General features: G+C 59.2%; 10 protein-coding genes across 10 annotated transcripts; 5 read left to right on the top strand and 5 right to left on the bottom strand.

The window, feature by feature from the left end:
• Positions 1 to 1,308: 1,308 nt before the first annotated feature.
• Positions 1,309 to 3,595, top strand: E0L32_008687 (uncharacterized protein; the record flags this gene model as incomplete). The annotated part of the gene is made up of 2 exons (XM_031143569.1): positions 1,309 to 1,576; positions 1,677 to 3,595. 2 exons carry the CDS (start codon positions 1,309 to 1,311, stop codon positions 3,593 to 3,595), a joined length of 2,187 nt encoding a protein of 728 aa, XP_030991993.1.
• A 1,453-nt stretch (positions 3,596 to 5,048) lies between these two features.
• E0L32_008686 (uncharacterized protein) lies at positions 5,049 to 5,867 on the top strand (the record flags this gene model as incomplete). Its single annotated transcript, XM_031143568.1, has 1 exon — positions 5,049 to 5,867. One exon carries the CDS (start codon positions 5,049 to 5,051, stop codon positions 5,865 to 5,867), a length of 819 nt encoding a protein of 272 aa, XP_030991992.1.
• Positions 5,868 to 6,640: 773 nt separating this feature from the next.
• Positions 6,641 to 8,414, bottom strand: E0L32_008685 (uncharacterized protein; the record flags this gene model as incomplete). The annotated part of the gene is made up of 2 exons (XM_031143567.1): positions 6,641 to 7,726; positions 7,791 to 8,414. The coding sequence occupies 2 exons, from the start codon at positions 8,412 to 8,414 to the stop codon at positions 6,641 to 6,643; spliced, it is 1,710 nt and encodes a 569-aa protein (XP_030991991.1).
• Positions 8,415 to 11,195: 2,781 nt separating this feature from the next.
• E0L32_008684 (uncharacterized protein) lies at positions 11,196 to 12,068 on the top strand (the record flags this gene model as incomplete). Its single annotated transcript, XM_031143566.1, has 1 exon — positions 11,196 to 12,068. The coding sequence occupies one exon, from the start codon at positions 11,196 to 11,198 to the stop codon at positions 12,066 to 12,068; it is 873 nt and encodes a 290-aa protein (XP_030991990.1).
• Positions 12,069 to 12,453: 385 nt separating this feature from the next.
• Positions 12,454 to 14,091, bottom strand: E0L32_008683 (uncharacterized protein; the record flags this gene model as incomplete). Its single annotated transcript, XM_031143565.1, has 6 exons — positions 12,454 to 12,744; positions 12,796 to 12,864; positions 12,921 to 13,248; positions 13,320 to 13,636; positions 13,697 to 13,980; positions 14,055 to 14,091. The coding sequence occupies 6 exons, from the start codon at positions 14,089 to 14,091 to the stop codon at positions 12,454 to 12,456; spliced, it is 1,326 nt and encodes a 441-aa protein (XP_030991989.1).
• A 472-nt stretch (positions 14,092 to 14,563) lies between these two features.
• On the top strand, positions 14,564 to 16,372 carry E0L32_008682 (uncharacterized protein; the record flags this gene model as incomplete). The annotated part of the gene is made up of 1 exon (XM_031143564.1): positions 14,564 to 16,372. One exon carries the CDS (start codon positions 14,564 to 14,566, stop codon positions 16,370 to 16,372), a length of 1,809 nt encoding a protein of 602 aa, XP_030991988.1.
• Positions 16,373 to 16,586: 214 nt separating this feature from the next.
• On the bottom strand, positions 16,587 to 18,284 carry E0L32_008681 (uncharacterized protein; the record flags this gene model as incomplete). Its single annotated transcript, XM_031143563.1, has 4 exons — positions 16,587 to 17,718; positions 17,779 to 17,984; positions 18,044 to 18,088; positions 18,144 to 18,284. The coding sequence occupies 4 exons, from the start codon at positions 18,282 to 18,284 to the stop codon at positions 16,587 to 16,589; spliced, it is 1,524 nt and encodes a 507-aa protein (XP_030991987.1).
• A 403-nt stretch (positions 18,285 to 18,687) lies between these two features.
• E0L32_008680 (uncharacterized protein) lies at positions 18,688 to 20,722 on the bottom strand (the record flags this gene model as incomplete). Its single annotated transcript, XM_031143562.1, has 3 exons — positions 18,688 to 18,770; positions 19,085 to 19,445; positions 19,628 to 20,722. The coding sequence occupies 3 exons, from the start codon at positions 20,720 to 20,722 to the stop codon at positions 18,688 to 18,690; spliced, it is 1,539 nt and encodes a 512-aa protein (XP_030991986.1).
• Positions 20,723 to 21,697: 975 nt separating this feature from the next.
• Positions 21,698 to 22,777, top strand: E0L32_008679 (uncharacterized protein; the record flags this gene model as incomplete). The annotated part of the gene is made up of 3 exons (XM_031143561.1): positions 21,698 to 21,813; positions 21,856 to 21,922; positions 21,977 to 22,777. 3 exons carry the CDS (start codon positions 21,698 to 21,700, stop codon positions 22,775 to 22,777), a joined length of 984 nt encoding a protein of 327 aa, XP_030991985.1.
• A 244-nt stretch (positions 22,778 to 23,021) lies between these two features.
• E0L32_008678 (uncharacterized protein) lies at positions 23,022 to 24,565 on the bottom strand (the record flags this gene model as incomplete). Its single annotated transcript, XM_031143560.1, has 3 exons — positions 23,022 to 23,323; positions 23,410 to 23,771; positions 23,922 to 24,565. The coding sequence occupies 3 exons, from the start codon at positions 24,563 to 24,565 to the stop codon at positions 23,022 to 23,024; spliced, it is 1,308 nt and encodes a 435-aa protein (XP_030991984.1).
• Positions 24,566 to 24,841: the final 276 nt, after the last annotated feature.

Below are 24,841 nucleotides of genomic sequence, written 5' to 3'. Positions count from 1 at the left end.
GAGATCCGGGACCCCGTGTGCCCGCCCGTTGGTTGTCGTTCAAACTAAAGCGGCGGGAGTCCGAACCGACTTAGACCGCAGGATATCAAGCTTCATCAACAACACCGTCGACACACACACACAGCATTGCGATACCCAATTTTATTTCCGCCCTCATGACACGCGCCGTCGCCTCTGCCCTCTACCAAGCTTTGGCTCATTGTCGACCACATGGGGGGCATGTGAGGCACACAGGCGACCATGCTGGCTCCGCGTGCCAGGCCAGACGGCTCCGAAAAGGCCACGGATTGGCCTAGCCAAGGTGTACCTCCGGGACACTGGTCCCCGTTTCCTTGGAAGAGATATCTCATGGTGTCTGTATGGTATCTGCAATTCATCATTTGCCCCTCTGTTGGACATGACCGACCAGGAGGCGGTTTGCCAGGCTAGGTACCTGCTCTGGTGCCTGAAGGTGACGCCGGTTTTGTTACCATTATCGCCCCCCTCTTACCACATCCTCTGTCTATCTCTCTAGATGACACGCCCAGAAGTCTGAGCGAGGAATGCACCGTTTCTATATCCACAGACCGGGACACGCTTGTCTCTTCCTATCCCATGATAGACTCGTCAAAGAGCGGCTAGACCAACACGCCGTGCGTCTCATCCACTGGCTGATAGCCACCATCATCTGCTGGCGTCACTCACTCATCCCCAATACCCACGGACATCCAGCCATACCTGGACTCCATCCCCTCCATCTCCTTCCTCCGTCTCGTCAATGCCGTCCACCCTAATCACTCCGAATAAGCGGCCTAGTTCCGGGCTGTAGTCATCCACAAGCTTGCCTCGGCGCTATCAGTCTCTCTTGCTGCCACTCGCCACTTACGGTATCCCGCGCGTCTCTTCCTGCAGAAAGCCTTTTGTTCTCCCTCTTCCCTGTCTTTTTGGCTCCGAACCCCTTCCCCTGCACCTCAACGGACAAGCTACTCTTTTGCTGGTTGTCCATTGCGTCCGAGGCGGCTAGACAAGTCCATACAACACTCTCTCACAACACGTGCCTCGCCGATCCCCTTCAACCGGACCACCTCTGGTTTGGGTCTTGAGCTTGCTTTGTTTTCAGTCTAGAACGCGATATTCAAGCGCACGAGATTTTTTCTCTCTTTCTCTTCTCACCTGCTCTCTCCTCCTTGACAGCAAGTGTGAGTAACAAAGTTACTCTCCCGCTCAACCGCACTCCCTGAGTCCCGAGCAACACTCGTTGGCTGGAAGAGGAAAACAAAGAATACTCAAAAGATCCGCCGCTTTTCATCCGCCACGGGCCTTGGCACGATGAGCAACGCGATTCCCTCACTCGTCGACTCGGAGGAGAGCATGCTCTCCGAAGGGTCGACCGCTCCCACCACCCCGGACGGGAGTCTGTCCTTCAGCCCCGTCCTGCGGCCCATGCGCAACCACATGGACGGCCTCGTCGAGGACCTCGCGGGCCTGACCGGCAAGGTTGGCCTCGTCGGGAGCTCGCGCCTCGCGCTGCCCCAGGGCGCCGCGTCCATCCCGCAAAGAGTCCGCAATATCTGCTGCGTCGGCGCGGGCTACGTCGGTACGTATCCGGTGTAAAAGAAAGAAAGAAAGACAAGCGAGAGGAATCCGAAAGTTAGTTGGCTGACACTTCCGTCTCTCTCTTTCCCTCTCGTTCCCAGGCGGCCCTACCGCGTCAGTCATCGCCTTCCACAACCCCCACATCAAGGTCTCGGTCGTCGACCGGGACGCTACGCGCATCCGGCGCTGGAACTCGCCGCACCCGCCCATCTACGAGCCCGGGCTGGGCCACATCGTGCGCATCGCCCGCGACGGCTCGCGGCAGAGCGCCTTCCTCAACGAGCCCATCCGGTCGACGGCCTCGGACGCGCCGTCCTGCACGAGCTCCACTTCGTCCTCCGAGTGCGGCAGCTTCTGCGCCGAGCACGCGGGCGGCGTCGGCGGCGTCGGCGGCTGCGGCGGGCTGACCGCCATCCCCGCCCGCCAGGCCAACCTGCACTTCACGACCGAGGTGGCTGAGCGCATCGCCGAGGCCGACCTCGTCCTCATCGCCGTCAACACGCCGACCAAGTACCGCGGCGCCGGCGCCGGCCGCGCCACCGACATGACCTCCTTCGAGGCCGTGACCGCCGTGGTCGCGCAGCACGCGCGGCCGGGCGCCATCATCGTGGAGAAGTCCACCGTGCCCTGCCGGACCGCCCAGCTCGTCCAAGAAACTGTGAGTCTTTCAACCAACAAAAGGAAAAAACACATTGACAATGATATGATCGAAGTCGTGACACTGACACTCCCCAAAAAGATGGCCATCCACCGCCCGGGCGTCCACTTCGAGATCCTGTCGAACCCAGAGTTCCTCGCCGCTGGCACCGCGGTCAACGACCTGCTCTACCCGGACCGCGTGCTGATCGGCTCCTCGGCCACGCCGTCGGGCCACCGCGCGGCCGAGGCGCTGGCCTTGGTCTACGCGGCGTGGGTGCCGCGCAAGCGCATCGTGACCACCAACGCCTGGTCCTCGGAGCTGGCCAAGCTCGTCGCCAACTCGATGCTGGCGCAGCGCGTCAGCAGCATCAACAGCATCGCCGCCATCTGCGAGCGCACCGGTGCCGACGTGGGCGAGGTCTCGGCGGCCATCGGCCGCGACCCGCGCATCGGCGGCAGGTTCCTCCAGGCCGGCATCGGCTTCGGCGGCAGCTGCTTCAAGAAGGACGTGCTGAGCCTGACCTACCTCGCCGAGTCGCTGGGGCTGCCCGAGGTCGCCGAGTACTGGGCGCAGGTGGTCAAGATGAACGAGTACGCGCGCGACCGCTTCAGCCGGCGCGTGCTGCGGTGCCTGAACAACACGCTCGTGGGCAAGAAGCTGACGGTGCTGGGGTACGCCTTCAAGAAGAACACGAGCGACACGCGCGAGTCGCCGGCGCTCGAGATCATCAGGACGCTCGTCGAGGAGGGGCCCCGCGAGATCGCCGTGTTCGACCCCTGCTGCAACCCCATCGTCGTGCGGGAGGAGATCGGGCGGGCGCTGCGCCGCGGCGGCGGCAGTGGCGACGACGACGACGCGGCGCTGGTCCGGGTCTACGACAGCCCTTACGAGGCCTGCGCCGACAGCGACGCCATCCTGATCGCGACCGAGTTCGACGAGTTCCGGACGGCGCAGCAGAAGCCGGCGGCCGTCGCCGCGGCCACCGCCGACGCCGCGGCACATCAAGCCGAGGTCGACCCCCGGCCCTTCGAGCGGCTCGAGCCCACGGAGCTGGACCTGCTCCGGCTGCACAAGTTCCTCGAGCAGCCGGACCCTTCGCCTTCGCCTTCGACGGACGCGGACGCGCAGGACCCGCTGCGGCGGCTGGTGCCCGAGCCGGCCTGTGCGGCGGACTGCCCGGACTGCCGGGCCGAGCGGGGAGGGCAGGCGAGCTTGCACGAGGCGTACCGGGCCAGGGAGCGGCTGGACTGGGCGCGCATCGCGTACCGCATGCGCAAGCCGCGGTGGGTGTTTGACGGGCGCAACGTGGTCGACCCGGCGGTGCTGGGCCGGCTGGGCATGCGGGTCGAGAGCGTGGGCCGGCAGGGGCTGATGTCGTGAAGATGAGCGAGGGGTTTTGCATTCTTTTTTGTCTGTCACTGTTTATTCATTCTGCGGAGTTTGGCTCGGCTCGCATACATGAGGTATTTCAAGTTGTGAAGGGAGGCAGTGAGGGAGTGGAGTTTGAATGTTCGCCTTGGTTTGTGTGAGTGCGTCTGCTACCTGTTACTGCATTGGCATACATATACAGTTTCCAGATCTGGTCACCTCGTTCTTTGGGAATCGATGTTCTGGCACATCTTGGGCATATTCTCCCTTTCTTTTGGAAACATGACGGCGGATGAGATCCAGGGCGATGAGCGTATGAGATTGGTCATCTTGCAAAGTCAGCCATCCTTTGGCTTGTTCATGATAGTGATAGATCGTAACACTGGCAAGCGAATATGGACGATGATTACTCTGATAACGACCGCGAGACCGTGCTGTGTGTATGTACGTAATGACGGCCATGGCTCAAACTGCCTGCCGAGGATATTCCACAGTGCAGTACTCGCGAGCTGATTCCACTGGCAGAGACCAGATGGCCACCGCCGCGTGCTCCGGCCTTGGTCATGCTGGCACGCCCCGATACCAAGGCACGCGTGCCGAAGGCCGGCTTGGCTCGTCTCTGCTGCCCTGGCAAACGGTGTCCCGAGTCCACTAAAATTACGTGCTTGTTTTCCGGATCGGTCCTCAGCCGAGAGCGGAGAGTGATGCTGGATTGATGGTATCGAATAACGAAAACCCAAAGCAGCGAGACTCGTCGCTCTGGAAAAGCCACGGCCGATGATGTCGACCAGCTACTGCGGTGGCTGTGTCGCTGAGGAAATTGAGGGAGCCCTACGACTCCAAAGAACTAACTGATTTGATGGATGGATGGATGGATGGATGGATGGATGTGTGTGGTTTGGTTGGCCGCCTGTGACTAAAGACAGAGAGAGAGAGAGAGAGATACGAAGACATGGAACCGGACTCGCACTCTGTGTGGAGGCGCAGCTTGGCACGCACCAACACAGCCCACCACCACCACGGGCACCATCTCCACCATCCACCTTCGCCATCTACTCCGTGCAAGGACAGTGGTGCTTCATCATACCCCCTCGGCCACACCGGCCGCTGCTTTGGGACCTGCTGTTAGTGCCGCTGGCGCATCTGCGGGGAGGGGCAGCTGAGCCTCTAGCTTACCCCTTGTCCATCACTTCGGTTCATCCGCTGACAGGATCCAGGGGTCCATGGCCATCCAACCCCTCTCTGTCAGAGACGGTGGCTAGGTAGGTTATTAATACAAGAGGTGAGGAAGCTGGTCTCTTGTCAGAGGAGCTTGTTTCTTCTGGAACTCTCTCTCTCTCTCTCTCACTCTCCATCTATCCTTCACCATCCCCCATCGAAACCCAAGCCTCGCACTTGTGTGAAACATAAAAGCCCACCAGCAACTCCAGCACAACACCAGTCAAACAGCATCAAACAGAACAGAATGTCTGCCCAAGATTACTACGGCGGCGGCGGCGGCGGCGGCGGCTACCCCCAACAACCGCAGTACGGCCAACAGCAGCAGCAGTACCAGCAGCAGCAGTACCAGCAGCAGCAGTACGGCGGCCCCTCGCCCGCGCACTCGCCCTACCCTTCCCAGCCCTCGTACGCGCCCCCTCCGCCCCAGCCCGACTACAACACCGGCGGTGGCGGCTACCCGCAGCAGCCCTCCTACGCGACCTCCCAGCAGACCCTGCAGCCGTACTACCCGAACGGCGCCGGCGCGCCCTCGCCCTACGACCGCCCCTCCTCGGCCCAGTCCTACGGCGGCCACCCGTCGTCGTCCTCGGGGCAGGCACCGTACCCGGGCGGCGACCGGCCCTCCAGCGCGCAAGGCTATTATCACGGTGGCGGCGACCGCTCCGGCGCGGGTCCCGGCGAGGCCGTCGGCCCGGACGGCGAGCGCGGGCTGGCGAGCACGCTCGTCGGCGGCGCGGCGGGCGGGTTCCTCGGCAACAAGATGTCGGGCGGGTCGCACGGCAAGCTCAAGGCCGTGCTCGGCGCCGCGGCCGGCGCCGTCGCGGCCAACGTCATCAGCAACAAGATCCAGGGCCGCCATAACAACAACAGCCATGGCAGCGGCCACGGCTACGGCGGCCACTCGGGTGGTGGCGGCGGTATGCTCGGCGGGCTGTTGGGTGGTGGTGGCGGCGGCGGCGGCGGCGGGCATCACGGCGGACACCACGGCGGACATCACGGCGGGCATCATGGCGGTCATCACGGACACCATGGGCATCACGGGCATCACTCTCACGGGTGGTAAGCGCGGGAAGGGTATGGGGAGATTGGATCTACTGATTTATGTATTGAGACATGAGGCGTTTACCGGGCCATGGAGGCATGGTTTGATGAGCTTATGACCCTTTGGCATTACTTGGCACTACTTGCACTACTTCACTTCGAGGACCAGGTCGAACAACCTGGCCTGTAGAGCTGCCCCGACCGGCGGCGGTTGACCGCGAGGTCTTGATTTTCACGAATAAAAACTACATTCACATCTTTGATTTCAACTGCTGATATTCCTCCATGTCCGCTTGATCGTGACTTTTGAGAGTACGGTATTGTTCACCAGCGAGATCCATCATGCGACAGCAGTCTCTCTCTTCTCATGGCATGTTAAATTCCGCTCAAGGCCTCATACTTCCATATCTACTCGTCCTTCCATCTCTGCCCGATATGCATACATACATACAACGTGTCGAACCGACACCCCAGCAGATTAAACAACGCCCGTGCCTCCATATGCAAACCAAGAATAAAACAAGGTCGACGGTGGGACCTGTTGTGGAAAAAGATGTGTGTAGTGTGTGTGTTGAATGCAAATCGTGATCATCATAAAAATACTGTGGTCCTCTCACAGGTTGAATGGTCCAGCCCAGCAGAAGGAAGAACACACGAGATGCCACAGTCCTTTTCAAGAACTGCAACAACCACGGGCCCGCTTCGCCTCAGCGACCAATTGTTTACAGCACAATCGCTGAATGGGTATTTCTTCCTCTCACTCGCCACTCCTTCTCTTCCCTCCTGCCCCTAGCCTCACATGCTCACCGTCTCCCTCTGCTGCTCCCCGGGCCCTCGCCGCACGGGGATCTCGATCTCGCTCTCCGAATCCGACGAGTCGTCCGCCGCCGCGGCCACCCTGTCCAGCATCCGCTCGATCTCCTCGTCGCCCACGGACGGCCGCGGCCTCGACGACCCGCCGAGGCCAAGCGGTGTTGAGAGAGACACCTTCGGCCTGGGCGTGGTCTCCCCGAAACTCGCCCGGCCTCCGTTGGCGGCCCTCTGTCGCGGCGTGGCGTACACGTTGTCCACGTCCATCTCGTCGGCGCCGAGCGTCGACTTGTCGAACCCGACCCTCTTCAGGGTCGCCGGCTGCGAGGCCGAGTGCTGATGCGACGGCCGCCCGCTCGGCAGGCTCTTGCGGGGCGCGGACCCAGGCAGCGCAGTGCGCTGCGGACTCGACGTGACCGAGGCGCCGTTCCCTTGGCGGTGCGTGGGCATCAGGGGCTGTGACGACGACGTGGGGAAGGTGTGCTTCATGTTGGCCGAGTTGCCGGGGCTGCTCATGAAGAGCAGGGACTCGATGGCGTCCTGCTCCCGCACGTTCTGGTGCGGCGAGAAGACGATGGGGTCCATCATGGGGCTGGGGACGTGCCGCTGGTGAGGCGTGCTCTGCGCCGAGTGCGGCTGCCCTGGCGTGCGAGGGCTGGCGTTCTGCGCGGCTGCCGAGAGGAAAGCGGGCGTGTAGCGCGGGTTGGAGTTGCGCCGGCTGCTGAGGGCGTGTCTGGACGGCTGGATGGAGGCCGGCGGCGCGAGGCTGGGGGCGGCAGTCACGGCGTGGCCCGTCCTATGGGGCCCGTCGCGCCACGAGTGGTCGCCATGGCTGGGGAAATGGCGCGTGGTAGCACTGGGCGGCGTGCTGCCGTTGCTGGACTGCGGGGACGCCAGGGACAGGCGAGGGCTGGCGGAGGAACGGTGGCGACCGGGAATGGTCGAAGTGGTCGAGGTGGGAGAGGCGGCGTGCGAGGCCAGGGACTCGACCTGGTCGATCGAGTGGTGCTGCCAGCCGTGGTTGACCTTGAGCATGGCATACGAGAGCTTGGACTTGAGTTCTGCCGAGAGCTGCGGGGAGATAGATATTTAGTACGAGTAACAAGGGGTGCGATAGCAGAAGGAGCAATCGTACCTCTCCAATGCGGCTGCCCGAGGTGGAAGCGACGCTGACGGAGCTGGTATTGCGCGAGTGGCCGCCGGCAAAGGTGGGCGACGCGCTCGAGGGGTTGCGCGCGTGCTTGACCATGCCGTCGGCCATCCTCTTGCGCGAGCCGGCGGCGAGGGCCTCGTCGAGGTTGGGCATCTTTTCCTGGGCGGCGGCGAGCTGGGACAGCTTGAGCAATTGGGAGCCCTGGTTCGAGTCGTGGTCGTTGCCGTTCCCGGCGCTCATGCTGCCTTCGCTCACGGGCGGGGTGAAGACGCGGTCGGCCTGGTCCGTCGTCGTCGTCGAGGTGTCCTGGGAGGTGCTGCTCGAGTCCTGCTGGTGATCCGGGAGGCCATTGGCCGCGAGTGGCCGCGAGTCCGTCTCGGCGGGGGAGGGCTGATCCTGTTTCAGGGCAGAGGCAAAAGCGCCGGCGGCGGGCGCATGGGCGTGCGCATGCGAGTCATCGCGGGGAGCAGGAGCGAGAGCAGCAGCCGTGCGCATGCGATTGGCGTCGGAGGCGGCGGGCAGGTCGGCCGGACGCGATAAGGCGCGGCGGGCGTCCAGGTCCGCGCGGTGCGAGGGCTGCCGAGGGCTGCGGAGTGAGGGAAGCATGGAGAGCAGCTGTTGATTTAGAAATCTAGAGGAGCGACGGGCAGAGAGAAGAGGCCAAAGCTGGGAGGTGGCGGGCGTGGTGCGGGCGAGCAGTTGTCGACAAGACTGATCATGACTCTCGCGTCGTGCGAGTGGGAACCTGGACTTGGAGGTTGGACTGCGCGACGGCGGCGCGCGCGCGCGAGAGTCAATTCCGTCCTGCGGGGGATGTGAGCAAGACAGAAGAGACGTTGGCTGGGGAGGCGGGCAGGAGAAGCGCGGTTCGAGGGGGGATGCGAAGCAAGCAAACGAGAGACAGAGGATCGCGAAGTGTGGGTGAGTGGTGGTGGTGGTGGTGGTGGTGGTGTTGCGTCAGTCACTCGATCAGTCAAGTCTTTCTCTGGGTCGGTCGGGTGTGAGGCCGTTGCGTGTGCGTGCGTGCGTGCGTGTACGCCTACGCCTTCCTGGATCCATGGATGGATCTACGAGCCACTCGCCCGCCGAGCCAGCAGCAACCAGCAGCAGCCAGATTTGCTGGAGAGCGACGGCCTGGGCACTGGGCAGCACGGATTGGCGGGCTGGCGGGCACACTCCCCCAGAGGCCCAGGCCATTACGCGGTTTTCGCGACGCAGAAACAGCCTGGAGGGAGTTAGTCGGGCACACCAACAGCGCTGCGGTTCCACTAACACTGGCCTCCATGGGCCAGCCACCACCACCACTAACACGCACAGCACACCCAGCGGCCCTGCACTTCTCCAGGGCTGTCCCTGCGTCTTTTCTCTCCCTGACGACCCGTCTGCATCGATCCCGCAGAATCCGCGACCTGGAGTCTCTATCGCCACGGTTCGCGAAGTCGTTACAGCAGTGATTGTCATGTATGTATGTGTGTGTGTGTGTGTGTGTGTGTGTGCACCCTCTTCAAGAACACCACCCAAGACATCCATGCATGCAACAATGCCGCTGTTCATGCAAATTGCCATGGCACATATGGATGCGCCGGGTGTGCTTGCAGAAGGACTCCACCGGGTGGCTGCTGAAGAAAAAGCCCCCAGCCGCTAAAGAAGCGCACTGACGGCCCCTGTGTGCCCGCCGGGGCTGACGTGCTGGTTGGGTCTCTCCGTCTCTCTCCGCCCACTGACGGTGCTGGAGGACTCGCCTCGACCCGACTGGACTCGACACGACTCGACGCCTTGACTCAGGCCGGCCTGGTCAATCTGCTGACGGCACAATCATGTCCAAGCTCATTGGCTTGGATACCCGGCAACAGACAACAGGAGGGAGATCCGGGTATGCTGTAGGTCGTATTCGATTCTCTCTGACTGGCCCAGCACTCCCGGCCGCCCGTCTGCTGTTGCATGCTGTGGCATCCTCGTCTTCATCTTCATCTTCGTCTTCATCTTCATGTTCACCGTTTGTACTTCATGTCAACAACACAATCAACAACAAGATGTGTCACACCCAACGGCAAAAAAAGAAGTTGGTTTGTTTCCAGATTGCATCTGGAGCACCGGGAATTGAGCCCGATGCGGGGGTCGAACCCGCAACCTTGAGATGTGTCTCTCTTGAATAAGCTGTGGATGCCGTGTTAGTACGCTGTGTGCGGGCTGTGTGGATGTCGTCTGAATCTTACAGTCTCACGCTCTACCTGTAGAATGGGTTAGCAAGAGGAGGACATTTAACGTGATGGAGCCCGAAGAGTTTGACGTACCGATTGAGCTAACCGGGCTGTCTCGATGGTGGCCGGGCTCGCTATTCGCGTTGATCAAGCCCTGACCTGACTCCGCCCGAGCCCTAATCGGCGGGTATCGCTGCTTGACGCGAAGTCACATGATCACTCGTAGCCCTCACTCCTCTCTCTCTGTAGAACAAGTACATACGGACTTGGGGGAAACAAACTCACTCGCTGTCCACTCTAGTAGTACCTACAGGTAAGAAGGTAAGGGAACAGTGTCCCAAGGTTCTCGTTGGACAAATCATGCACAGCCTGGCGCTGGTTTATGCTCTTCCTTCCCCACAGTCAATAGTTATTATACGATTCTTGGCTCTTCCCAGTCTCAGAACAAGAAGCTACTCACCCCCGCATACACTTCTCTCCTCGTGTCTCCTCTCTGTTTGCCTCAATCATCACGTGTCCCGTCCTGTTTGCTTGGCCAACTGCCCTCCCAAGGCCATTTTGCATCACTTTTGTGTGTGCCTGACTCACCGCGCCCGGCCCGGTCGCTGGCGAGTGGCGCCGCATTGCTAATGCCAAGAGACTTCTGTTGGCCCGCGATGCTCCGCGCTCAGAGGCCCCAGGACTCGCAGCCTCGGCCTCTTGGCCCGGCCAATCGTCCTTGCGTAAAGCCTTCTAGAAGCCCCAGACCGCCCAAGAAGGGCTTTTCTCTTGGTCCACTACCAGAAGACACAATCTTTTCAGTCAGTATTGGATTTTGTGAGTTTTCTTGGTATATATAGCCAAGCTTTTCTCTTGAACTGTTCGCTACCCGACTTTCTCACGGTCTGGTATTCGGTAACTCACTCAAGGAACTCGCTCGACAACCACAAGTCGCGAACCAAAGGGATCAAACCTTGTCCCATACTGCCCTATCGAGAGTACTTGTAACCTTCTCTGTCCGATGGCTTGTCCCACGCTCAGTCTTCTCCCCTCCCCACCCTGTCTGACAGCAAGCACCGCAGCTGCTGTCATGTCCCTGGCGCCCTGACACCACGCTCTCGGCAATCCGGTCGTTTGCATCACCTCACCTTCACCTCTCAACCCTACAAACCTACACCTAGTTTCTGCCGTTTCAAGGAAGCAAACAATGGCGGCGGACATGGCATCTGGTCTCACCCTGTTCCCCCACGGGAGCGCTCCTCACCGCCAGCAGGGATTCCGGAACAGCATCTCGAGCTCCGAAATCTCGCCATTCTCACAGTGCAGCACCCTCATCTCCGCCTCCGACAGCTCCGTCTCCACCCCGTCCGAGATGCTCGGCCCCGTCTACGGCGACGGCCTGGCCTCTGACTGCGACGCCGACTCCCCTGCCGAGTCACCTTCGCCGCGCCGCACGCCCTACCCCGGCGCCTATTCGCCCCACGTCGGCACGAGGTGGCGCAGACATGCCCACCACCACGGCCTCTCCTCCGGCTCGTGCTCCGTCCAACCGGGGAGCTCGCCCGATCGCCCAGTCCTGGATCTGGGTACGCGCTCCCGGGGCAGCAGCGCGCAGGACCTGTTCGAGATGGCCATGAATCTCGGCGCCTCCCCCGCCGAGCTGGCCGATGCGCTCGAACTCTACCCGGGGCTGAAAGAGGCAGCCCTCGCTAGTCACGCCAAGAGGCTGGATGCCCTGCTGCGAAAAGTCGAGTCTCGTTCTCGAAGCGGCGCTCTGCAGCAGGAGCTAGATACCAGATTCGGCCATGTCGACAAAGCGAAGGGGAAGAAGGGCCATCAACATCAAATCTGGGACAGGATAACCTCGCCCACTGTTCAAGGCTACCAGAACCGCCGCGATAGGAGAGACAGAACTATGCCTGAAGATGACAGCTCGCGAGAGTTTGTGGCCCAGTGGCTGGCCAAGTGCAAGGAGATGGTATCCCCGAGTACTCCCCGGGGCTCCTCTCGGCCCCACGGCATCCGAGAGTCGTTCGTCGACATGGCGCACAAGGTCCTGCGCTTCTCACCGAAACGATAGGTGTTTTTACGGCGTCTCGTTGCAAAGAATACAGCCGGTGTCTTTCTCGGGCCCGGTGCGTTTTGGCAATGACGACGAGATTATCGTGTGTGTTTTGATGACTGGATGTGTACAAATCTGAATATGGAGGATTTCGTTTGATGGACCCTTCTGGACATACGAGGTTCTTGGAAAGGGATCAATTAAGTTGATGCCTGCACACTCTGTCAGAATCAGAGATCGATGCAGAAAGCATATGGAGCATGAAAAGTATATTTTATGTAATAATCTAACAAGTACTTGCAACAATTCTTCATTTGAGAACGTGCATAATGTTATACCATTATGCCGAGAGACTGGAAGTGAAATAACAACCCAACTCATCTCTTAACATTCTATGCTTCTTCTACGCCGCCGCTCGTTCTACCTTGTTTGGCTTGACATCGCACAGCGGCGTGATCTCGCCCGTCCGGAGCTCCTCGGCCACTTTTTTCGACATCTCCTCCCAGCGCTCCATCGTATTCGCCTCGGCATCGTACGCATACAGCCACCTGTTCCGGATCTTGACCGAGTCCGGGTCGATCTCGACGCCGTCGTCGACCTCCTTGAGTGCATTGTGCCACCGGTCCCGAACGTCCTCGCCGTTGGTCTGGCTGAGGCGGACGCGGTCGAACCGTAGCTTCTCGTAGCACCGCGTCTATAAATGATCAGTACCATACCAGTATGAGTATAGATGGTGGCAACCCACAGCAAGTGGCACATTTCCCTTGCCTGCGAGCTTCAGGCATACTGACAGCACTGCCGCACTTTCCGCCGCCTAGGTCCGGTCAGTAAAACCAGGTCCAGAATGCTAACATATTGAACAGAACCGACCTGCGAGGCACCCTGTGCTGACGTCGGGAGATGTGGGTGGCAGCTGTCCCCGAGCAGGGCTATCTTGTGGCTGCGCGACACCCAATAGGGCAAGGGGTCTCTATAGCAGATCTTCCAGTCTAGACACGAGGGGGTCTTGTCCACGGCGGCGGCGATGCGAGGGTCGAGCGTGCGTATAAGCGCCCGCACATCATCCATGTTGCCCTCTTGGAACCACGACTCCTTGATCTCCATGTCCTTCTCGGCCGAGAGCTTGCGCGTGACGATCCAGTTGAACTCGTCTCCGTTGCGCAGGGTGTTTTGGACGAGATGAGTGTCCTCCCCGATCCTGTCCGTGGCGTCAGCTTAGGAGTTTGCGTTTATGATGTCTCAGTGGGCACTATAGAGCTGTTTCCTTACCAGATATTGACGCAGTCGTGATCCACAAACTCACGGCAGAGCGGGTCTTCCTTCAAAAACGCCCCGGGAAAGTAGGCCCTGTAGCATGAGTACCCGCTGCTCTTGGGAGCGTCCGCGAAGCCCAGCACCAGCTCTCTCGCGATGGACTTGATCCCGTCCGCGCCGACGATCAGGTCCGCCAGCTCCTCGGTGCCATCCGCGAACGTCACGCTGGGCTTGTCCTCGTCAAAGGCAACTACCTCGCGGCCCATGACGATCTCGATGCCGGCATCCCGGACCGCCTGGAGAAGCGCCTCGTGGTAGTCGCCGCGGTGCCCCTGAGATAGTTCCACTTAGCTTGGGTCTCGTCACTTGCCTACGAGGATCAACCAACGTACGATATACCCTGCCATATCCATGAGCGGCTGCTGTGCGAGGATCTTGCCATCGTGCCAGCGGCGGATCTGCATGTCAGGCGCCTGGTTGCCGATGCTGGTGAGCGTCTTGTACAGCCCGGGCCCGCCCCATCGCTCAAGCAGCTTGAGGGCGTTCTCGCCGTAGCCTAGGGAGTCGCCCAGCCGACGGAACTGGCGGAGCTTCTCGTAGACGATGACATCGTGGCCGTGGTGCTTTAGGGCGATTGCACAGGCACAGCCTCCCAGGCCGGCGCCGATGACAATGACTGGAAAGAACGGATATGATCAGGACTAGGTATGTAATACTACTTGGAAGCATAATACGACAAGTCTCACTCACCCTTTATCCGCTGCGAGTTGGGTCCCGAGTCTGCCATTGTGAACACAGAGACTAAATTAAGCTGTTTCGGAGAAGTGTCAAGCAAGGATAAAGGAACACACAAGCTGAAGATTGGGAAGGAATACCCGAGTGAAGAGCACCTCTCACTCGACCTGGGGGGGTTGCATCGTGCTCCTGCGGGGGTTTTAGATGCGTCAGCGTGCCGCCGGTCGGTTGCATCCGACAGAGTGGTCGGGGTATCTCCACACTCAGCATCTGCCGAGTCCTCTCCGCAAACGCCCCCCGCGCGCCACGTTTTGGAGAAGCTGGCGGTGGAATCGGCTTCGACCGTGCCAAGGTGAGGTCGCCAGTGATAAACCCTCTTCTGGTTGTGGCCCAGAGACGTTTCCCTCCTCCGCTTCCTTCTATTACGAGCCATTGGCTTTAAAGATACCTTGAAGTTGAAAGAGAAACGTGTTCCACGCCGACAAAGTACACAAGTTAGAGTTGTCACACTCCGGCCAGCAGATATGACGGGCAACACCACCGCACCGGTTCCTTCGCTAGACGAAGTCTACAATGGTGCACCAAGACGGCTGGCCAAGGAGGCAGACGCAGCTCGGGCGCGATTGCTAGGGAACAAGACCCTTCCGAACAGCCAGCCTCGGCAGCGTGCAGGTGTCCGGCTTCCTCCCGACACGACGGCCGAAGTATTCGACGAAGCAATACGGACGCTGAAACAGAAATTGGGCGCCGAGAACGTCGTGGTCAACGACGCGCCTCTCGTGGATGGTTGGTACCTCGAATCACCAAACACTCACGATGCGTTCCACATCGCCGACCAAGAGGAGCTGGTGAGCAGCGCCGCCGTCTACCCGGGCTCCACCGAAGACGTCCAGGAGATCATGAGGTGGGCAAACAAGTACGCCATACCAGTGTATCCGATCTCGCTCGGGAGAAACGTCGGATACGGCGGTGCTGCTCCTCGCGTGCCCGGCAGTGTGGTCATCGACCTTGGCCGCCGCATGCACAAGGTGCTCAACGTCGACGGCGAGAACGCCAGCTGTGTCGTCGAGCCCGGCGTGACCTACTTCAAGCTGTACGAGGAGATCCAGGCGCGCGGGCTGCCCCTGTGGATCGACTGCCCAGACCTAGGAGGCGGCTCCGTGCTCGGCAACGCCATCGACCGCGGCGTCGGCTACACCCCCTACGGCGACCACTTCGCCGCCCACTGCGGCATGGAGGTCGTCCTGCCCAGCGGCGAGCTCCTGCGCACCGGCATGGGCGCCATGCCCGGGCCGGGCGGCAGCGACAACCCGACGTGGCAGTCCTTCCAGCACGCCTTCGGCCCGGCCGTCGACGGCATCTTCTCGCAGAGCAACTTTGGCGTCGTCACCAAGATGGGCTTCCACCTGATGCCCGCCGCCAACCACCAGTCGTACGCCTTCACCTTCCCCGAGGACGACGACTTTGCGCGCATCATCGACATCATCCGCCCGCTGGCCCAGCAGGGCGTGCTGGGCAACATCCCGCAGCTGCGGTCCGTGATCCAGGAGCTCAACGTGACGGGCCAGCCCAAGTCGTCCTTCCACCGCGGCGCCGCGCCCATGACGCGCGAGGAGATCCGCGCCGCGGCCAGGAAGCTCCCGCTCGGCGAGTGCAGCTGGGTCTTCTACGGCACGCAGTACGGCCCGCCCGACGCCGTGGCCGCGCAGCTCGCGCTCATCAAGGCCGCCTTCGCCGCCATCCCCGGCGCGCGCCTCTTCCTGCCCCAGGACGTCCCCGAGACGCACTACCTGCACTCGCGCGCGCTCGTGTGCGGCGGCGTGCCCGTCCTGCGCGAGCTCGACTGGCTCAACTGGGTGCCCAACGGCGCGCACCTCTTCTTCTCGCCCATCGCGCCGACGCGGGGGCGCGACGCCCGCGCCGTGCACGACATCATCCGCGCGCTGCACGCCAAGTACGGGTTTGACCTGTTCCCGACGCTGTGCGTCGCCGGCCGCGAGATCCACTACATCGCCAACATCATCTACGACCGCGCCGACCCGGACGCCAAGCGTCGCGCCGTGGCGCTCATGCGCGAGATGATCGCCGCCTGCGCCGAGCGCGGCTTCGGCGAGTACAGGACGCACCTCTTGTTCGCGGACCAGGTTGCCAACACGTACAACTGGAACGATGGCGCGCTGATGAAGTTCAACGAGACCATCAAGGACGCGCTCGATCCCAATGGCGTGTTGGCGCCGGGCCGGAATGGCATATGGCCCAAGAAGTTCAGGGGTAAAGGGTGGGAGCTGGGCAAGGACGACGTTGATCTGAGTCGCATCGGGCCAAAGTTGTGAACCATATGAAAAATGCTTCCAGTGGCTGAGTGGTTACGAGTCACTAATAGGGAAAAAGGTATATGATTTTGGACGCTGTTTATCATAGTACGAGGCCGTCATATGACTGCCTGTAATCTTAGAGTACAAACATAAAGTTACAAGGTGTCACTCGTATCTGGCAACACATTCGCCACGAGCCATTGCCTTCAAGACGGGCGAGATCTTGAACAGGTCAAGTAGTGAATATAAAGTCAGGATGGCGGTCGCCCATCTCCTCAATCTCCTCTTGAGTCTTGCCCTCGACCCAATGATTGCGGTCTCCATTGCGCCGCTTGGCATTCTCACGGGTCAGAAGAATCCACATGAGAATGCTGCCACCTAAGATGCAGACCGTCATGTAGGCGATGATTGTAGCGTGTCCCTCGACGAAACGCGGGGGATGAAAGAAGACGTTGGACGAGACCACGCCGTTGAGGTTACCCCATCCTATGACGAGGCCCAGGACGATGCCTCGCTTGTACACACCGTCGACATTGTTCGAAATCCATGCCGTAGTGATGGGGATGGTGGGATAGATCCCAGTTGCGGCAAAGAAAGTGCCCGCATACTGGAGAGAAGGGTTGGTCGACCCCAGCAGCATCGAAAACCCGAGAATGCCCACAGGTGCGCAAATGATGTTGTACAGGCCACGCTTCTTCTGCCGGTCGGACAGGTATCCTATAGCGACTGTCGCAACAGCGGCGACTGCGTACGGCGGGACACTCAAGAGCTGGTTCTTGACGATGGACGTGCTCGTCGTGAAGCCGAGGTTGGCGATGATTGTCGGAAGAAAGAGCGAGAAGCTGTACAATGGCATCAACGGACCCATGTACAAGAGCATACCGGCATAGGTCTTCCAGTCCTTCAGTGCTTGCCACAAGTACATAATCTTGAAGTCCTCGCGAGTGGCCGAGTGCTGCTGATCGAGGGTCAGGCGGCGGAGAACACGGGCGCGGTCGTCCTCAGACAAGAACTTGACCTCGTCGGGGAAGTCGTGCACCATCCAGAAGGAGACAAGGCCGACGATAACGGTGATGGCCCCCTCGATGATGAAGATCCATGCCCAGCCTGGCTTGCCCCCCTTGCTGTCAAGATTCTCGATAGCAGCGGCAAGAAGGCCGCCAAAGGATCCCGAAAGCGCGGCTGCGGAGAAGAAGATGGCGGCCCTAAGGGCCAGCTCGGAACGCCGATACCAGCAAGATAGGTAATAGTTGACTCCAGGGAAGAGACCGGATTCCGTGACACCAAGAAACCAACGCGCAGCCATCAAACCGCTCCAGTTGTGTACGAAGCCCATGCTGAGCATACATAGCCCCCAGAGTGCCCTGAAGAAAACATTGTTAGCAGACGCCTAAAGTTCATTGGCAGGGGATGAGAGTGCTTACATTATGATTGGCAGCACAACAGAGGGACGGAAGCGCTTGATAAGGACGTTGGCGATGGCCTCGAAAGCAGCATACGAGATGAAGAAGACCGTGAGGGTGAGATTGTACTGAGTCGTCGACATGTGAACATCTTTGGTGAGGTGGGCGATCTTGGCATTGCCGATATTTGTACGGTCTAGGAAGCAGATGAGGTAGAGGAAGCACAGCTTGATGAATCATGTCAGTTAGTTGCTCAAGATCACAAGGAAAGGAGGTAAATGCTTACCCAAGGAAGAAGCATCAAGTCAAGCTTCCAGAGGAGCTTTCGGTCCTGTAGATAATGGTCAATGTGAAGGCCGAGAGATGGGGGACTTCAATGTACTCACGAGTGCGGCCTTCTCGGCCACAGTCAGGCCTGAGTCTGGATCGTCAGGGAGGCCCGGGATGTCGATGGAGATGTTATCTCCAACCATGGCTTCGTCTGCCTGGTAGCGAGCAGGAGCAGAGACAAGGTGCAAGTGTGCCATGTTGATTGGTGAATGTTGTCTTTGGTGTTGTCAGGTCTGGATAGTGTCTGCTGTATCACAAAGTGAAGGAAGGGAGTGACCGAGACTGCAGGGTGTGACGACACTTGTCTTTGGAAATTTATGCAAAGAGGAAATTTCCAAGGTGTGTGACGAGACAGTGAATTAAATAGAACGCGCAGAACAAAAGGAGCCAGGCAGAACTGGAAAAGAACAAATTCTTCCAAAGAGAAGAGTGAGTGTCAGGCGAGAAAGGACTGAAGACAGCGTCTGAACTCTTGACCAGTGACACGCCGGTACCCACCAAGCACGTCAGAACAGACATCTCTTGTGCCCCCTGGAGCTCATTGATTCATGTTGAACAGAAACGTGGTTTATCGAACACAGAGCGTGCCGATTTCACTTGTCAATATGTTGTGCGCAGCCAGAGTCGGTCACTGGCGGCGGGTGGGCGTCGCAGCCAATGCTCTCTCTCATTAACAGGACTAACTGTGCTTGTCAGTCTGGTGTCCACGCAGAGCTTCTGGAAGACCAGTCCATGACAAGCTCTTTGTGTTGGAATGTCACAGTCTCAACCGTGATATTGCAGGAGGCACGCGGCCCCGAGATTCCGGCTGCCGAGCTCGTCCAGACCGTGTGACTTCAATACAGTTCCGAACGAGGTGAGCGCATGCACGATTTGCCGGACGTACGGGGTGTGATCCAGAATTCACTTGCCTGCGGTTATCTCGGGGCACGTTAGTGAGGACACACCTCCAGTAGTATGGCCATTCAAGATGGGATAGAAACATCTCTAAACTTACTGCTGACGACGTGGTGGCATGTCAGGCCCGCAGTAATCTCGTAGCTGGTGGGAAGGTTGGAGCTGCCCTCCGAACCAGGCTTCCGCTTGAATTCTACACGGACATAGCCGGCCAGAGTGCCAGTACGCTTTGCAGCCTGGCAGGGGCCGATTGATGTGCCCGTGGTAGGAATGGCGGTGCAGGCGTCCTCGAGATAGTACCTCAACTCCGTCTCAAGATACTTGTCTTCGTCATTCTCCAAGCCAGGCTCCTGCTCGTGGCACCTTGTGTGCGAATGAGGCAGGCCAAGGAGGCACGGCTCCGTGAGGTACTGGTAAAGTGAAAGGAAAAGAAGACCCTCCCAGGTCACCAGCCTGGCAATCTTTCGAAAGAGATGTCGATATATAATTGGAAGGAGATAGCATTGAGAGTACTCGAAGTTGGATCTCAATAAAAGTATATAGAAATGATGTTCAACTCTTCATTCGGAGTGAGAAAAACAAAGACCATTATCAGAAGGCAGAGCAAAACCTCTCAGGGGGTGATGAGGGCCATCTTTCCTACCGACTCAGCCTTGAAAACCTCATCAGTCCGTCCAGCACCCTCCAGCCTGAAAGTCCCAGTGACATCCCAGCCACCCGCCTTGCCAAGCTTCAGCACGCCGCACTCGGCCATCTTGACCATTCGCCGGATATCTTCCCTCTCGTACATGTAGCGACCCTTGATGGTCAGGTTGTTCCACACGACATGGGAGTACGGGATCGCGATATCCTTGGAGATAAGCCCCTGCAGGGCCGCACGGCCTCCCTGCTTGAGGGCCAGGAAGCAGCTGCGCACATGTGTCGAGTCGTTGGCTTGAGGTGGCGAGATGTCAATGTAGGCATCAACAGGGCCGAATGGCTTGCGTAGAGCCGCTGCGTCTGCTTCGACGTCGCCGGTGTTGACCACAGTCTTGACCTGTGGATAGGTAGCCTGCAGGCCCCTGAGCTTCTCCTCGTCACGACCCACGACGATCACGTTGGCGCCGAAGGCCAGAGCCACGCCAACGGCCGCACCGCTATACGTCCCGGTCGAGGGGGCGACGATGATCGTCTCACCTGGCTGCAGATCGATGCTGCGAACCCCGCCAAAGGGAATGGCCTGCAGAGCCAAGGTCATCAATTCTTGCAGAGAGTACCCGAGACCACCTTGACTGGTGGGCGAACAAAGCCGCGTCTCATCCAGGGCCCAGCAGTTCTCCAACGGTGCTCGGGTGTATTCTGCGTACACGCCCGAAGACCAGTTGTCCGCCATGAGCTTCTTGGACGCCGGCGAGGGTCCGTCAAAGATGCCCCAGAGGATCTGGACATCACCGTTGTCTCTCCCGCGGATGAAGCTGTCGAGGAGCACCAGCTGACCGATTTGAAGGCTGGTGGTGTCTGGACCGAGGGCGGCGACCCGTCCGATCGCAGTACCCCCTGGGGTCATCGGGGTGGGGACCGAGAAGAACCGTCCGCTGAGAATGTGAGGCAAGCTTGGGTTCGCATATGCGCATTCTATCTTGACGAGCACGGATCCCGGTGTAGGCTGAGGCACAGGAACCGACTTCAGCCCCAGGGGCTGTCCGATGGCCTCGAGCACGAGCGCCTTCATGGTGTTGGGTAGTTTGGTGGAAGCCATTGTGGATAGGTGGTATGATCGGGAATGATGTGAAGTATATGACCGAAGTCTCGCAGCAGGCGATATTTTGAGAACTCTCCTGGCTGCGAAGGAAAGAAGCATTGGATAGTGCTGGAGGATATGTTCTTTTCGCTGCCATGATTTGAGAATCGATCACGTATAAATACACATCTTTCAATAGACCCAGTCTCGTCAATCGGCGGAAAGCTCGGCCATAAGACGCTGTTGCATGAAGTCGACGCCGTCACCGACGTGAAAGTTCATCTTGATATCATCATCAACAGCCTCGCTGCAGGTGCTTTGGAGGTCGATACGAAATGAGGTTAGCGTAGAAGGGAAGAATAATACGAACGGAGGTTAGCGTCGATCTGGGGAGATGGTCTATATGGGCGGTCTCGCCAATGAGACAAAGCCATCTTGAATCGACTGGCTGACTTTGGCAAAGTTTGGGCACGCGTTGACTCCGTCCGGCCTTTTAGTCATCCCCACTCACAGCCGGCGTATCGCGGATTTGTCGGAGTTTACCAACAAACTGCCTTTGGGTTTGGCCCAAACAAATCCTCCCTACTGCCAACCGAGGAGTTAGGCATTGAGTTCTCCCCTGTGCTCATGTGTTGTCTGTCTTAGCAAACGATTTGGATTCTTCAGGCCCCATGACGACCCAGACAACTCGTTCGGCGAGCTTGATAGCGAGACCGAAACGCCGGTCGCACAAGAAGTCCAAGGGTGGCTGCGGTAACTGCAAGCTCCGGCGTGTCAAGGTAGGCATGGTAAGGGGACCTTGCCGACCCCTTTCATGGTCCTTCTGGAAACAGTCCCTTGGGCAAGCAATATTAACCTCTACCTCTTGCTCAGTGTGACGAAGCGAAGCCCAGTTGTAAAAAATGCCTGGCATACTCGGTGTCGTGCAGCTACGGGCCGAGGTCCGCTGCCCAGTCCTCTGAGCTTCAGTTGACGGTCCGTGGCGAGTTCCACATGGAGGACCCGTATCAGATCTCCCTGCAGGATAGCACACTCTCCGTCGTCAATGCCTCGCTTTCGGGGCCAGCTGGCTTGACTCCCTGCCAAGGCCTGGAGCTCCAGCTCGGCAGGTCAGACCTGGCCATACTGCACCGGTACTACATACGTACCAGCCTCACATTTGGGATCCCTTCCATGAGAAGTCTGTACCGTGACGATGCATCTCATTTGGCAAAGCTGGTGAGTGGAGGAAACTGTTCCCCTGCCTGATGAAATGCTAATATCCTGGACCAGAATCCATTCTTGATGCAGGCCATCCTGGCGGTGACTCTGATGCATGACAGGCTTCTCGCCTCTTCACCGCCACCAAAGGCCTCAGCCAAGGAGCTGTTCCATCTGGGCAAGGCAGTCGGGCTTTTCAGCAGCACGCTGCGCCAGCCTTGCGCTCTGTTGGACAAGGCGGCTCTCTGGGTTACTGCTGTGCTTCTGGGATCTGCCACCATTGCCGACGCAGACGCAGTATCGCCGGAGGATGCCTGGCCGTTGAGGTCGCCATCGGAAGACGACCTTGCGTGGCTGAGGATGAGCGATGGCAAGCGCGAGGTCTGGAGGATCGCCAGGCCCGAGGCCGCCGGCCACATGTTCCAGGACATCTTCACCGAAAAGAGCCATGCAGCCCAACATCGCGACACCTTTGACCGTCTCCCACCGGCACTGGTCTCCCTGCTGGACCTCCACACAGAGTGCGACGCCTGGGAAAACCCGTACCGACACGCCGCGCTCACGCTGAACGCCCTGATGGGCCTCGAGTGCAGCCAGGCCACCATCACAAAGTTCCTGGCGTTTATCAGCCAGATGAGGCCCGACTTTCGGCAGCTGCTCGAGTGGAAAGATCCCCGCGCGCTGCTGATATTTGCGACCTGGTACTCGAAGCTGTGCCACTACCAGCAGTGGCACATCTGGCGGCGGGCAGTCCTAGAGACGCAAGCAATATGCCTGTATCTCGAGAGGTACCATGGCGATCTGCCCCACCTACAGGAGCTCCTGAGCTTCCCCCGGCAGGCATCCGGGATGGGGACGGTCGAGAGCGTGTAGTAGCCGTGGAAGAAGAGCACGATGCCTCAGTCATGCTACATGATTTATGTCTCTCGAGGGAGTCACGGCAGCAATGCAGTACAGATGCTCAGCTTCAGATTGCAACTAGTTTCACACACCGACCCGACTGTCGAACTGGAACACGAAAAGGCATTATATATGAATGGGTATCTCGAGCAATGCAAAACTATGAATCTATCCAAAACAAGAAAAATGCTGGTCTAGAGGGCAAGAAAAAAAAGCATCATAACGCGATTGTACAGAAGAGAAAGCCGAGGACGACGGCGCCGAGGGCCGCCGATATGGCCCCGTCGGCCGAGGTGGCCAAGCTCCTCCTGGAAGCAAGGCTCCTCTGGGGCTGCGCGCCGGCGTTGACCGAGTTGGAGTCTCCCAGGCCGCCCGTCTGCTTGGGCGGGCTCGCCACGCCTTGGACCGTGGGGACGATGGCGACTATCGTGATGCCGGCGACGAGAGAGGTTGCGGACGGAGCGTACTTGGTGGACGAGAAGGCGCATTCGGACATGATCTTGCTGACGTCCTTGACGGCTATGGTGAAATAGTCAGTATTTGGAATGCCTCGGGTCGGGGTAGAGGCGAGGAGCCTTGAGGAGCGTCTGGTCTGAGCTGCTTACCTTCTTTGTCGGTAGGGTTCTGCATGATGCAGTCGGCGCAGAGGGCGGAGATCTTGGCGACGTCGAAGCTCTTGTTCTGGCAGAGGCAGCCGGCCTCGAGCCTATCTTCGAGCTCGTCGAGAGGGCCGTCACCACGTTTGCTCTTCTTCTTCTTGTCCTCGTCAAGCTCGACGTCGCAGGCATTGGAGAGGAGGACGATGGGCTCGCAGATTGTGCGGCACGCTGCGGGTACGGTAGGGCCTTCGAGCTCTTCACCCCGGACCACGGAGGCGATGGTCAACCAGGACAGCAGTATGGGGCGTAGCAACTGCATATTGTCGGTTTTGTAGGCCAACTCTTCTTCAAATTTATCGTAAACCTCCCTTTTGTATAATCGAAATCAAACGTTGTTCAAATGTTGTCGCCCCGGCGTGTTGATGGCTTCCCCAAAACTGAAAGCCACGATGAAAAGAATTGAATGTCGAGAAGCGTTCAGTACCAAGAATGAGCAGCGCGGCCTCCCTGCGGACTACATATATTCGAAGCCCTTGGGCTCGGCAAACTCGAAGCGGCCAACCAGGCCATGGTGATTGCCCTTTCTGATACACTGCTCTGCGCTGGACTGTGTCATCTGTCGCCAAATTTGGGGTGCGCGGGCGTGGGCGGGCGTGAAACAATGCGACGGGACCCCGGCGCTGAAACAGCGCTCTTTCGGACGGACAGGGGTGCGGAGGCACACGCGCGACACCTCGGCACCTTGGCATGACGGCGCTTCAACCGGAGGAGCCCTTTTTTCTTCGACTCTCCCTCCCCCCTTTCCGCCTTGCACAGGCAGTAGGTGGACGACGACCCATGCAAGATTTGGACAAGGAGCACGCGACAGTAACCCCCGACCCCAGTTTTTGACTTCCTTCTCAGCTGGGTTGGCTGGTCGGAAACCGGCACAGTTGGGTCGATGAGGCTCTTCGCAAGATCCGGTGCGATTGGGCTGGTTGCCGCCCGCGCTGAAGGAGCAGCTGTCACAGGCTGGATTTGAAACGAGAAAGTCTCGCACACCAAGGCCGGCGGACCGACCGTGGAGCGGATTCAGCTGCCAGGTCGGCACCCTCTTCCGTGGCCTTGAGCCTTGCTCTGTAGACACAAACAGCTGAGATCTCTTGGGAGTTGGCCCGCGCATTTTGCTTAGGAGTCTAATCACAGATGCCTCTAAGTCGTGAATCAATTACTTCCTTGAGACGATCTCTAGAATCCTTGGCATAGACTTTGTGATACTTGTCCGGGGTTAGCGGCCACATTCACCGCGCGGGAAAAGAGTGATACAAAAGAGAACCTGTTCTTTGCGATAGAGGCCTCATAATAAATAGAATGTAGAATGCATACACATCCCAACGCATACAGCTCAGCCAGACGGCCGTGGGCACAGAGTATGTCGACAGGGGCGAAAACACACTGC

The sequence above is a fragment of the Thyridium curvatum genome (genome assembly GCF_004353045.1).
Source record: "Thyridium curvatum strain D216 chromosome Unknown NODE_59_length_275895_cov_82.984335, whole genome shotgun sequence".
NCBI classification, from domain to species: Eukaryota; Fungi; Ascomycota; class Sordariomycetes; order Thyridiales; family Thyridiaceae; genus Thyridium; species Thyridium curvatum.
This window is presented reverse-complemented; position numbering and strand designations above follow the sequence as displayed.